This window comes from Triplophysa rosa, linkage group LG10 (genome assembly GCF_024868665.1).
Source record: "Triplophysa rosa linkage group LG10, Trosa_1v2, whole genome shotgun sequence".
Taxonomy (NCBI): domain Eukaryota; kingdom Metazoa; phylum Chordata; class Actinopteri; order Cypriniformes; family Nemacheilidae; genus Triplophysa; species Triplophysa rosa.
The window spans coordinates 9,654,513-9,669,161 of record NC_079899.1 but is presented as its reverse complement, the minus strand read 5'-3'; the positions used below and the strand labels follow the sequence as shown (position 1 = coordinate 9,669,161).

The 14,649-nt window shown below is 39.8% G+C and overlaps 1 protein-coding gene across 2 annotated transcripts in view; it reads right to left on the bottom strand.

The window, feature by feature from the left end:
* The window catches only part of crim1 (cysteine rich transmembrane BMP regulator 1 (chordin-like)), a 132,155-nt gene that overhangs the window by 51,696 nt on the left and 65,810 nt on the right, over positions 1–14,649 (bottom strand). For both annotated transcript variants that reach the window (XM_057343247.1, XM_057343246.1), the window contains exons 3-5: positions 7,862–8,104; positions 6,314–6,434; positions 4,674–4,795 (exon numbers count right to left, since the gene is read on the bottom strand). In XM_057343247.1, coding sequence (XP_057199230.1) covers positions 4,674–4,795; positions 6,314–6,434; positions 7,862–8,104 — 486 coding nt within the window. The remainder of the gene's footprint in view (positions 1–4,673; positions 4,796–6,313; positions 6,435–7,861; positions 8,105–14,649) is intronic.

The following is a 14,649-nucleotide window of genomic DNA, read 5'->3' as shown; positions in this document are numbered from 1 at the left end:
CCTTGGGCAGCGCTCCCTTTCTGTCTGTTGCGATGTCTTTCATGTATTGTGCCCTAGGCCTGGCTGTAGGAGAAACAGGAAGGAAATAAACAAATCGAGAGGACGTGGAATTATTGAGGTCGCTCTATTTAGACCGCCACACTTGAGCTTTTGTTTGGATGGAGCCTGACTTCTGCCTACGTGCGAATATGGAAAAGGTCCAACGCGTGACATGTGGCGAGGTGCGCGGTGATATTTCCAGCTTTGATTTTGTGCAAATTCCCTGTGGCTCGTTCCACCTGTCCCCTGTAGTCACTTCATCTGAGTAAGATCTCCACCACCTGCACACGGCTCTGCCCACAGTGACTGCTGGGTTAAGCTCTCACTTCCTCTCCACTCTCAGCACAGGGTTTATTTGTCAGCGAGTGGTGTGTAGCGTGCATGTTTATGTGTGGACGGTGTAAACGACTGTGATCATTTTGTCTGCTCTTGTGAGCACCTCTCTTATTGAGATGCCCCATCTTCCTTCCACACAGACATGCACTTAAATTGTTATGGCGGTCAAATGCGGTCTCCTAAACAGGTGAGATCGGACAAAGTTTCCAGCAACATGCAATTTGTCTGTCCACACAGAACTGTTGTGATGTTACAGCAAATTAAACGATACACATTTACATGTACAGTACATTTACGCATCTGGCAGATGCTTTTATCCAAAGCGACTTACATTGCATTATAGTATACATTTGTATAGTATTTACAATCCCTGGGATCGAACCCACAACATTGGCATTGCTAGCGCCATGCTCGAGTCATTTTACATAATAACAAATTCCTGTAACTAACTAGACTATTCAAAATGTGTATTGGTCAATCTCATGTAACTATTTTATTTTTAAGATGGAAAACGAATGCATTTAATAGAGATAAAAGTAACAGGACTGGGTTTTTAGAATTAGCAAATACATGATTATAGACCAGTGATTCTCAACCGGTGGGCCATGGCCCTTTGGTGGGCCTCGGAGCGCCGTCTGGTGGGCCATTTAGGCAGTGTAGACTACAGGCAAATTAATTTGTATTTATTTTTAAATTGACACATTTGGTTATTTTCTAATGATTTAATTAGTCTTATGAATTTGAAATGAAAGTCAAGTCAAGATGCATTATCTAAAAATCAATTTATACTTGAATGTCGCAACACCGATCACGTCACAACATCAGATTGAACGTCAATCTGACGTTGTGACGTGATTGGTGTTGCGACATAAATTATGTTACTATAAAATGGATCGTTTTCTGAAAAGAAAAGTCCTGTGCGAGAAAATACGATGCAGAATACATTCAATTTGGTTTTATAAGGGCAGGTACTGAGACTGAGCCGAAGGCAGTGTGTTGAATGTGGCGAAAGTTTGTCAAACGAGGTGCTAAAACCATCATAGCTAACTGTTACAGACACATTTGACACAAACCACCCGGGCTGTGTTGAGAAGCCAAAATAATATTTTCTAAGGAAAAAGATGCTTTTCAGGCTCAACAAAAAGCCATAACATCGTTAACAACTCAATCAAAAGTCACATTGAAAGCTAGCTATATGGTTGCCGCTCGTGTTGCTCGTAGCAAGAAAGCCTTTACAATCGCTGAGGAACTTATTTTGCCAAGCGCTGTGGATATGTGTCGAGAGTTACTGGGTGACGCAGCTGTAACCAAAATTCGGTCAGTAACTTACCACTTTCCCATGACACCGTGGCTAGAAGAATTGTTGACATGAGCGATGACATTGAATGCCAACTCGTGGAATGAATAAAGGTTTGTCTCAGTATATATTGTTTTTCTCCTGCGAGCTACTCCAAAATCAGTTCATGTAAATATGTTAATGTGTTGGGATTTATTAATGGTCCTAAAGTGATTGTTGATGAAAACTGTGTTGTTGATCTATGACACACCAGTTAGGCTTCCTCAATTTTGGATGTGTGGGAAGTGGTCTAATGTGTCCAGTTTATCTCCAGTTGAATTGTAAAAAAATAACATAATACATATAACATGTATGACATGATTTAAGTTTGTTAAATGGGTGTAAGACTTTAATGAGTTTCAGATGTTTTAAACAGTTCACAAATCTCATAACACCAATTGTATTTGATAATTATTACAGTATGTAACTTGGTGTGAATGAACATTTCTGCTAATGAATATAATGTTCCCCTCTTGTGTGTCTGACACCTACCCTGTTACAAGAATAAATGGTTACTGAGTAAACCTGCCAAGGCTTTTCTATGATTATACAAGGACAGTTTTCATCTATATAGCTGACTTGACTATGTCTGCTACTGTGGCATAACAGATTAACAGCAGAGTATATAATTGTACTTTTTGAATATTTTGTGTTCATACTGTCATATTTGGAAATGTGGTCCTCGGAATGTTTTTAAACAGTCCTTGGTGGGCAATGAGTTGCAAACGTTTGAGAACCCCTGTTATAGACGCATGGCAAATATGCTAATAGCATGAGGACACTGAGCAAATTGAAAAGATTTACCAAAAATGTGTATTTTTAAAATAAACAAATAACTTCCAAGACATTATATAGGTAACAGGATTGTAGCCACAATCCATAGCTAAAATATCATAAAATATGAAGAAGAGAAAATTCAAAAAAATCACTTTTTTTACAGGTGTTAGAAGATTCAGATGATGCAACTTTCTTCTGAAGACGTGTCTTGTGGAATGTTGATGGCAGGGAGGGATGGGTGGTGTCTTAGGGTAACAGGACTGAGTAAAAACCGACTAAAATGTGTCTAAATATTTTATAGAAAATATTACAAATATCTTTTTTGAGAAGGATTTAATTGTTATATTTTAAGGTTAAAGTATAGTGATAGAGGGACATTATAAATGATGTTTTTAAAGTGTTCCGAGAAGTTTTTAATAATGTTTTATAATTTACATTTAAAATTTGCAGTTTGTTTGTTAATCAAATGCATCAAATGCATTTTAAAGTGAATATTCACACATTTTTATACATATAATGGCCTAGGGACAGAAATGGCACTGTTTCGGTGGAATGGTCCATTTATGAAGTAGGATTTTGGACCAATAATAATGGACAAAGCGCTTACCACTGAACTACAGCTTTCCTTTAGCTCAGTGGTAAAAGCATGGTGTAACAACGCCAAGGTCATGGTTTCAAACCCAGGGGATTGCACATACTTAGAAACAAATGTATAGGATAGTGCTGTCAATCGATTAAAAAAAATAATCGGATTAATCACACATTTTTTCTGTGATTAATCACGATTAATCCCACACAACAATTATATTTTAAAATATACTTTTACATTTTAATAATTTCACATTTAATCTTCAAATTGATGTAGAAACAACATATTTCTTTAACAGCATCATTTTATGAAAGCTAACATTTTGATATTAGTATTGTAACTGATGTCTCTATTAAATTGATTATTTTAACATTAATTATAGCCATTCAACAGTATAATTGAGAGCTCATGTAGGAAATTGAAGGACACTTTACAGTCTTTAATGCTAAATTATAAATTAAATGCAGAAGAATTCTCATTAAAGCTATAAAATCACATTGATTTCCTCTTTTATTTTGTTCTTTGATTAACATTAGTGACAGGAGTCACAGCAGCACGTTTAAGAACGAGGACCCTTTAAGAGCTGTCTCAATACGCAGATCTGACCATCACCGCACTCCCATTTTCACAACTCTTTGCATTCATTTAAGATTTTATTTTACACTCTGAAGTCTGTGCTTAAGAAAATGCTAGACAAAACGGGCTTTCTGACATAATCTTGTGTGGTTTTATCCATTCAAGCACGAAAGAGAACTTAACACGGATGCGCTGTCTGACAGAGATTCACCGACGCAGCCGTTACTGTACACACCCGACTGGACCTCTCGTTGCGTTTTGCCGCGTCCCACAGTTTAGAAGCAGTCTATCTTCATTGAACGCCTCAAAGCAGCTGTTTCAAATCGCGCTTAAGTGGTTTAAAAGCCTGTACACGAATAAGAGCGTGATTACATAATGTAACGCTAGACAAAGGATGTCAAAACAAACGGATGCTGCGTTAATTGCGATAAATATTTTCTCACGCGTTAATTTGAAAAAATTAATCGCATGCGTTAACGCGTTAACGTTGACAGCCCTAGTATAGGATAATGCAATGTAAGTCACTTTGGTTAAAAGCGTCTGCCAAATGCATACATGTTTGTTGTGATTGTGGCTGTTCAGAATAAAACATATATTTTTTTAGCATTTTAGTTTGTTGTCTGTGGTTAGCTAACTCATTTTTACATACACACAAAAATTTACATAAGTAAGTAAATATTTAAAGATATGAAATCCTAAAAATCCAGAAATTATTCACCCTAAAAATCTAATATTCTTACACTGCATAGAAAAAAGTTTACTACTGCATTTAAAATTAAAATGTAAAATTAATCTGAAATATGTCTGTCTTCATGAGTTAATGGTAACTGGATTTTTTAAAGATACAAAAGAGAGATATGTATTAAAAGTGTGTATTTTGAGTGTGTCTTGTGAGTAATTATCCGTTGCTGAACGTGGTCACTATGACAGCAGCGACAGGGTTCTGCCAACTGACTAGACAACCTCTCTAATGCACATACTTATAAACACTAATTAACGCGTGCAGAAAACAGAACTTACCGTTGACACACTGGAACACATCACAGCACCTCCCAGGTGTTCCGTCTCCATGGGACATGACCTGAGGGGAAGTCCCCGCTGGGCACTGTGGGAAGCTGCAGAGGCCAGGCAAACACTCGCATCTGAGTGGTGAAGGGAGAAAGAGGGAGATGCTGGTGGGGGCCATGTCATACCCAATTCATAACAACAAAACAATCTCTCCTGACATCCTGTTGTTATTTTCTGTACTGAAAAAATACAATATTAATATATATAGCGATGCTCTGGGCCTTGAGAAACAGTCCTAAAGTACTGGTGGAAAAAATATTTTTGTGGACAGACATAGTGGTGTATATACAGGGATGCACATAAGTGGTGCGCAGGTGCGCATGCGCGACCAAAATTAAAAATGCGCTCTGTAAATAAGTTTAGAACGCTCATTTGCATACTGACATGGTTGAAACCTTTTGATGCACAATCACTGTTTTAGACCGACTAAATGTAATACTGGATAAGATTTCCGTTTGTACTGAATGCTGCTAAAACAACTGATATCTCGATTGTTCCCGGTGTTAAACGGGACCTGGGTGTAAATGATGAAAAACGGAGTATTGGTAGCTCCGCCTTTGTTGGTTCTGCTTTCGTTACTAGAGAAGCACGCGGCACGCGCAGCCTCTGTGAATGTCTGGAACTGCACTGCGCTGCGCTGCACGTCTACCAAAACACCGCTTCTCTTAAACTTTCTAAAAGGACAAGCTGTTTAAACTTGACACTTGCACGCAGCTTGTGTTTCTCTATGCTATACTCGATCCTAGCTCCGCAACGCAAGTCTCCATGTGTGTTCGCGAGTGCACTTCCCAGCAACCTGCCAAAAACCAAAAAGGTTGTCGTTTTAGGTTTCAAAATTGGTGTTGAAAATTAATATTTACTAATGCAAAAAGAAAAACAAGAAGAAATACATTATCATTGTATTTTAAGTGTACTTTAAAGTAATATAAATATAGTATTACCCCACTTTATTATTTTGTTTATTGTTCATTAAAAAGTAACTACTTTTTTACTTTTATTTTTAATAGGTAAATATAATTTGTCACATTATGTGCAATGTGAGCACCAAACCAAATCTCCAGGTGCTCTCTTGAGAACCAGATAGAAAAACTTATGTGCACCCCAGTGTATATAAGCATGAAATGGAGATTTTTAAATTCTCAGTGTTATGGTGTAACAGGCAAACTGAATTAAAATAAATAAATAAATTAATAATAATAAAAAACTATTTATGAATTTAATTAAAAACTTTATACTTTATACTTTTTATTATTTATAAATAATACTGAGTAGTTTCAACATGGAACAATTACGTTGTTTGACCAATTTGCCAGCATTACGTATTATATATGTGTGAACACAAAAGAATATATTTTGAAGAATTTTGGTAACTGAACAGCGATGGCAACCATTCACTTGCATTAGTTTTGTGTCCATACAATAGAAGTGAATGGGTGCCGCCGGTGATTGGTTACCAACATTCTTCAAAATATCTTTTGTGCTCTGCAGAAGAAAGTCATACAAGTTTGAAATGACACGAGGGAGAGTAAATGATGGCAGCATTTTCATTTTTGGGTAAACTATCACTTTTAAAACAAGTGTATTGGGCTAACCTGGTAGGAAGGGTGCAGCAGCCATCCGCTGTCAGTCTGACCTGAGTCTCATAACTGTCGGCTCGACACTGGACAGGTTTCACTGGTGGACACTCTACTGTACTGCAGTCTACGCTGAACACTGAACCCAAAACAAGAGACAAAACATTTATCACTTCTCATCAAAGCCTCCAATTAACACACCTCATCAAACTCTCATCCAAGCAAATGATGTGCAGTAATACAATCCCTTAGGCTACAACACACACTGTTTACAACTATTAAACTGTTTTGTAGTTTGGGCTCAAGGTTAAAATTCTAAAATCGCAAAAACGAAACATAATCTAGTTCAATGCCATATTAATAGACAAGATGAAACGGCATTCAGGTTTTTGCTTAAAGGCGGGGTGTCCAATTTCCGAATTACGCTTGTTTAGACGAAGTCGGGCCGAGTACCAAAACAACCTTGTAGCCAATCAGCAGTAAGGTGCACAGTGCACAGGACGGACATTAGCCGAGCCGAGCGCTGACGACCATTTGGGCTGTGCAAATTAATCGTAAAATTAATCGCAATTGTCATTTTGGCCTTCAACAATTACAATAACAAAAAAATCGAGGTAAAACGATTAATGTGCTGCATTCCATTTAGCAAGGATCCTCTTTTTTGTGGTATAAATCCACACTGCACCCTTTTCCTTTACAGTGGTTCAGCTGTGCTATTTCTTTACATTTATTTTGCAGTTGAATTCACAGTTTAAAAGCCAAGTTTTTAATTTTTCTATTTTGTTTTAAAAGTTAATGAGTAATCGTGTTAAATAATCGGGATCTCAACATTGGCCTAAATAATCGTGATTATGATTTTTTGTCATAATCGAGCAACCCTAAAAGCCATAATGTTTTCTTTGGAGTAACATCTACTGATGATTTACTGTATACACATCAAGAGGAACGTGTTTCAAGATAAAAAAGTAAAAATGGAAAATTCAACTATAAAGGTAAAAAGGTTAAAATAGAAAATTCGACTAAATGTTGACAACAGATGTCCCCAAAAGCATAACTACATACACATCTGTTCAAATAACACTCTGCGGCTTTAGCATGTCTCAACAGCTTTGGCAAACTCCCAAATCACAAAATTGACAAGAAGAATCATTGTAAATCCACAAATTAAATTTCATTTCATTTATGTCTTGTTGAAGCCAAGTGGTTACCTCTGCTTCAGGCAGACACATTGCAGAAAAAAGAATATAAAAATCCATCACCACAGTTTCCTGGTGTGGACGCCCAAAAAACTCCAGAAATGCAGCTTTCGCTCTTTCCAAAAGAAGCTTTCTAAATATACTGTATAAGCTGACACCTTTATGCCACAAAAAAGACCACCTTTGACAGGCCTGAATTTTCATACTGGTTAGTGCTGGTTTGTGGCTGCACTTGCTGATGAAAAACATGAGCTTGCCAAGTAGCACCTATGACCAAATTAACATGTTTTCAGTCCAGGAATAATGTTTCGTTCATTCACACATAACAAAATAATAAACGTCACACTGGACTCAATCCACTCAAAATTACCTGGCTTGCATTCGTAGAGGTCGCAGCACTCCCCAGGCTTGCCTGAGCTCTTGGATACTAGAATGTTGAGGTGCCCAGGCTGGCAAACTTTCCGCAAACACCCGGCTGGGCTGCACACGCAGCGGCTGGGCAGAGGGCAACATTCACCCGGTGGAGCATAGCCCTCAATTAAAATGGAGTCCTCAGGGCATCGTGGAGAAAACTGCACCTCACACCTCGCCTTGGAACAGTCTGGTCTTTCCTCTACAGAGAAAAAGGACACAAGTGAATATTAGTCGTGTTCGGGCACTCTCAAATTGCTACTTTCCACCCACATATTCATGGTCCAAAGTAACATGTGCCAGGCTTAAAATGCAGTAAAAAGCAACAATTTTGTTAGGAATTTTTTTTTTATTTGTCACAAATAGGGATTTCATAATATACCTGTATTGGCCATTATCATGATATTACAAATCATCATAATCGATATTGCGTTAATTCTAAACTTTTGATAATATTGTATATAATTCAGCTCCCTTCTGAAATTTTGGATTAGGAGTCACAATGGTTACATAATCTTACACTCAAATTTTTTAAATGATTTATTGGCTCAAAAAAGATAAATCACAAAATAAACAAAAGTAAAGGTGAATTTAACAGATAACATTATTTGTTCATGAAAAACACATTTAAACAGATATTGTGATATTATACCACCGAGAATTCGTTTGGCCACGATTACAGTGAAGCAAAAAAAATAATCTCTTAGTTTCTTCCTAATAATGTTACAAGACGTTACGCAACATTAAAATGAGCATAACCACAAGCAGGCCACACACTTCCATATTTCCAATTGAATATTGTCGGTCAAAGGCCAGTTTTTTACAAGCACATTCAATTTGACCTTCTTTCATTGAAGGCATGATTGCTTTTATTCGTCCTTTACAAGAGAACAACAACCTAACAAAGGTTGAAGCCAGAGAAACTGAAAAGGTGTACGGAAGATGCATAAAAAGACCCACAGAAAAGAAAACTCATGCTGATGTGAATGCGAATGAACGGCAAATGTCAGTGGGAGAGAAACCGCTAGAGTGCTGTAACATTGCTTGTGTGCTGTCTGATAACACTCAGACGTGGTGTAACAGCTCCAGAAGCAGCACTACATGTTAAAACAAAGCCAGCAATAATAAAATGTAAACACAGCAGGCTAAGGCCATAATGTGTCTTCTCTTAAAGGTACAGTGCACCCAAAATACAAATTCTGTCATTTACTTAAAGGTGCAATGCGTACGATTAAGGAGGATTTATTGACAGAAAAGCAATATAACATACTGTCACGGGAGGTGGTGAAGAACCCAAGCGCAGGCAACGGCAGTGAAGGGGTTAACAGATATATTTATTTAACAGAAACAAAACACCCTCAATGGGGAAAACGGAACTCAGAAATATATAAAACAAAAGACTTCCCACGAGGGGGCAAAATGAAAACAAGACAAATAACTAAACTCAAGGAACTCGACACAACGTCTTAAACTAAAACAAGGCAGGATAAAACTAAAGCAAAAACACAAGACTCAGTTCTCAAACAACACAGGACACAGGAACACGGGCGACGGCATGAACACATACACAATACACGAGCACAGGACAAAGAAACATGAGGGTAAATATAGGAACACAAACGAGGGATAACGACATGGGACAGGTGTGGGACATTAAACACTCAGGGAAACATAACGAGGAAACGAGAGGAATGGGGCCAATGACAAGACACTGGAGAGAACGTATATTATAGTCAAACGGACAACAATATGTTTCTCTCCACACATAACCAAAGACTTTGTCATGGCTCTGCTACAGGACCAAGAAAAACATGACTAAGGAAGCAGAGCCATGAAGTAGCCCCCCCTTTAATGAGCACCTCCAGGTGCTCACCAAGGGGTAGACGGACAAGACAAGGCAGACTGAGACAAAGACAAACCAGACAAAACATGGGAACAGACAGGGAACAGACAAAATGACAATGGTGGGGTGCGACATAAAAAAATAACAAACATGGGAGGGGGGGTGGGGCAAAACAAGGCATAGGGGGAGTCCAAAAGGGAGGTGGGGAGAAGTCCCAGTCCCCGGCTGCGCTCGAGGGCGCGAGTCCTGGGGGACTTAGGGGAGTCCTGGGGGGACAGTCTTTGGCCCTGGCGAGTTTCCCAGGGCCGGCTGGACAGGGCTTGACGCCGGCTGGAAGGCCGGCTGGACAGGGCTTGACGCCGGCTGGAAGGCCGGCTGGACAGGCTTGACGCCGGCTGGAAGGCCGGCTGGACAGGCTTGACGCCGGCTGGAAGGCCGGCTGGACAGGCTTGACGCCGGCTGGAAGGCCGGCTGGACATGGCTGACGCCGGCTGGACAGTCCGGACTGGACGGCTGACGCCGGCTGGATGCACCGGACTGGACGCCGGCTGGATCACCGGCTGGGACGCCGGCTGCACCGGCTGAGGAGAGGCCTCGCTGCCCGCCGCTGCCTCTTTTTCTTCAGCCGAGCCACCCGCCTGGTGGTCGGCTGAAGAAAGGATGTGACGGGTACGGCTGGCTCCGGCTGGGACTCTTCGGAGGTGGACCCCCAGGACTCTCGTCTCCCCCGCTTGCCCCCATGGCTGACGGGTGGTGAGGCTGCAGGGGAGGAGGAGAGCGGTGGGGCGTTCCCCAAGGTGAGGGTGCCCACAACATAGTCCTCCGGGATAGACAACAGACCGGAATGAGAGGAGTCCTGACGGCAGCTGGGAGAGGAGCCTTGGACCAGCTCCTCTCGAAGCTGCAGCCGCTCCACCAACTGGGGAAACGGCTGATAAACAAACTCCTCCCGCTCCGGAAAAGGTGGAGGGTTGTCCATCCCGGCCACCAGATAGGCACAAACCAGCACCTCGGGGACGGAGGCCCTCCTGGCCTCGACCTCCGAGCGTAGTCCCGCAGTGGACGATGGCGCTGAGCCGGGAAGGGGCCACCTCCAGCGTGCGACTGGGAGGCTATTGACTCCCACCACACCGGGTTGGAGGTGCATGACCACCTGGGAGCTGTGACGTCCATTGCTGCCTACTGGGTTCAGTTGTGGTTCGTGGATTCTGTCAGGGTGGTGGTGAGAGAACCCAATGCGCAGGCACGGCAGTGAAGGGGTTAACAAAAAGATATATTTATTTAACAGAAACAAAACACCCTCAATGGGGAAAACGGAACTCAGAAATATATAAAACAAAAGACTTCCCACGTGGGGGCAAAATGAAAACAAGACAAATAACTAAACTCAAGGAACTCGACACAACGTCTTAAACTAAAACAAGGCAGGATAAAACTAAAGCAAAAACACAAGACTCAGTTCTCAAACAACACAGGACACAGGAACACGGGCGACGGCATGAACACATACACAATACACGAGCACAGGACAAAGAAACATGAGGGTAAATATAGGAACACAAACGAGGGATAACGACATGGGACAGGTGTGGGACATTAAACACTCAGGGAAACATAACGAGGAAACGAGAGGAATGGGGCCAATGACAAGACACTGGAGAGAACGTATATTATAGTCAAACGGACAACAATATGTTTCTCTCCACACATAACCAAAGACTTTGTCATGGCTCTGCTACAGGACCAAGAAAAACATGACTAAGGAAGTAGAGCCATGACACATACGTACATAACTCTTTCTTCAGAGGTGTATAAAGACCCTACATAATGAAGCGTTGTTTATATTACCTTAGAATGAGCTATTTCTATTTACATACACCGCGTGTCCCCCTGCATGGAATTCGCCATGTTTCTACAGTAGCCCTAAATGGACAAACTGCTCTACAGAGCGCGTTTCGTAAATACGTTATCTCCTTCTGCAAAGAATCTTTGTTTGTGTCAGCCACCATAGTGCTTTGCAAGGGAGGGGTGGAGTGAGCTGTTGGTTGCAATTCGTAACCTCACCGCTAGATGCCGCTAAATTTCACAAACTGGACCATTTATTATTTGTCACGTAAACCGGCAATGTTTTGTGCAAAGTGAGACGAAAACATTTTTAACTATTTTCTCACACAAAGCTATTTTTGGTACGTTTGACCATTTTACAATACACTTTCAGAAAAATAATACTTGGCTCTCAGTATTTTTAAGGTGTGCAGTTTTTGATCAAATTGCTCCTTTAAAAATGTGGAGACCTCTTCCTTCAGAAATACAAGCATATAACGGCCAAACAATTCCTCTGAAAAGATGAATAGATGGAAAAAAGAATGCACCGCAGGGCACAATCTCAGACTTTGTTGACTAAGGTTACATACTTCGTATGCATTATTCAGACACTGATTAATTAACTTGCAAAACGTATTATAGGAGATGTCGAGCCATTAAACATAGTACAGCTGATAGTTTGATCTTGTAGTACAATCACATCTAATGTATGAAATGCATGTCACATAAAAGAAACTACGGCCTGGTAGTGCTTTTTGATGTTAAGAGAGGAAAGTCCACTATAGAGCCGCTCGTCTTTTGAGAAAGAGGCTGTAATTACATGAAATGATGGAAGAAGAGAACAATAATGCCATATCACAATAAGAGCAGTGAAGACAGACACCTCTCTAAAAAGCTGCTCATATTTAAGCACTGTGTTTATGTGCCATTATGCATGTGCTTTGGCTTTTTGTTCCCAACGAGGATTTAAGGAAAATTATGACAATTACGAGCATTATTTTCATTTGGAGGTAAATGCCACCTGAATGGGAAATGACTTCATACACACAGATGTGATGTGTGGAAATGAGTGAGAGAATAAGCGACACAATGATGCGTCAAATGGGACGTGTAACAGTCACCTAATGAGATATAGTAACATGACATCTTGCATTGATTGACGTGCCATTTAGTCTTGGAAATCAAACTTTTAGTTAATTTACATTTACGCATTAGCGCACACATTTATCAAAACTCAGTTTGTGAACGAGTCCTCTGTGCGTCGAACTACACCAAGACCTACAGTAGTGCCGTTTTCATCCAGCCAAGCTACAGACGACATACATTTACTGTAGATTGTGGATATAATGTTAAGAGTGCTTTTAAAGATCATATGGATCGCTAAGTAGCCATTTCTAAAGATTTCTAAAGAAAACACCATTGAAAGCTCTTTGTGCTCTCAAAATATCTGGCAATCCCCAGCACATCATCAAATCTGTCCTTCAGTGTGTTCCTTCTCTCAAGTGTGCACTTCTGGAGATAAACAGCTTTTAATTTGTTCTTATGCTCAAGCTCAAACCACTGTTGGTCTCCAATAGTATGAGAATTTTTTTACCTCAGTTGGATTCTACTAAATGCCCTGAGACGCTTTCACTTTCCCTTTAATGATGCTGATATTCTCTCACGCATTTGCTTTAAACATCTATGTGTAGTCTGTTGAACCTTCACTAACAAACAAGGTGCGTGGAAATACAAACTACTATTGAGGGTAATGAATCCAGCAATACAATTACTAAATCTGACCAATGGATAAAGTAAAAACCCAAATAAACAAACAAACAAACATACAAAAAAGCCATCTATTGATTAGAATACGTTGATTAAAATTACACTTATATTTTTTTAATGGATTAAATGTTTTCTTGCCTTTAAATTGGTTAGATTTTGCATTAGTGCCGTCAAACGATTAATCAGAATAATCCAGAATAAAAGTTTGTGTTTACATACTATACAGTATGTCTGTGTACTGTGCGTAGTGATTTTGTATTTATAAAAACAATAAAAGTTTGTGTTTACATACAGTAATGTGTGTATACCATATGTCTGTGCATATAAATTTTGTATTTATAAAAACATACACATATATGTAATATACAGTATTTAAGAAAATATCAAAATGAATAAACATTTATATACAAATATACTGTATATTTAAATAACTGGTAAATATAAATAAATACACGTCAATATTTCCTAAATATTTAAGTACGTATATGTTTTTGTTAGGGATGGAACGGTTCATGAAAAAAATTTGTAGTGTTCAATTCACTTTTTACGGGTGCGTGTATTGTTCGGTCCAGATATGCGCAGCGCGACATGCTTTTTTCCATTTGGCACAGACCGAAGTTGAACGTTAGCAGCATAGTTGCCATGTCCATTTATAATACTCGACTTTGGGCTTCTTTTTCTGTCAAGTCGTGGGTTGCAGGGCTTATTAAAAAAATATGGTTGCTTGTTGGGAGAATCTGACAAGCAAGATTGTTTCTTTACATCCATGGCCGCTGTTTTATTCAATGCATCGACTAACACTCTTTGCTCGGCTTTTTGGACTTCATGCGGTGATGTTGCGCAACATCACATCACCAGCCATCCGGATCAGCCTACTCACGAATCACTCTCGCAGCACTGTCATGTGGTCCGTGCGGTGCCGCAGGAGGTCAATCTACAAGTGCAAGCACATGTATTGCACATATTGTCATCAAACACCCCGCCTCCTTTTCCCCTACCAATTAATCTAAATGTATTATGTCTGCCAAGATCAGAATTAAATGTCAAAACAAACGAAAAGTCTTGCTTATAGTCTAACGCAGTGGTTCTCAAACTTTTTCGTTGTAAGGCCCCCTTTGTGTTAAGTTCATCGCTTTGCGGCCCCCCCATATAAAGACGTATAATCTTAAACTTAGAATTTTAATTAAACCAAAAACATTCAGTTATACAATGCTGGAACCTCAATTCTTTTGGTTGGTGGTGTCATTTTTCTGATGTTTGATTGCATAAAATCTATGATAAATTTCTATATTTCATAAAATGCCACAAAATCT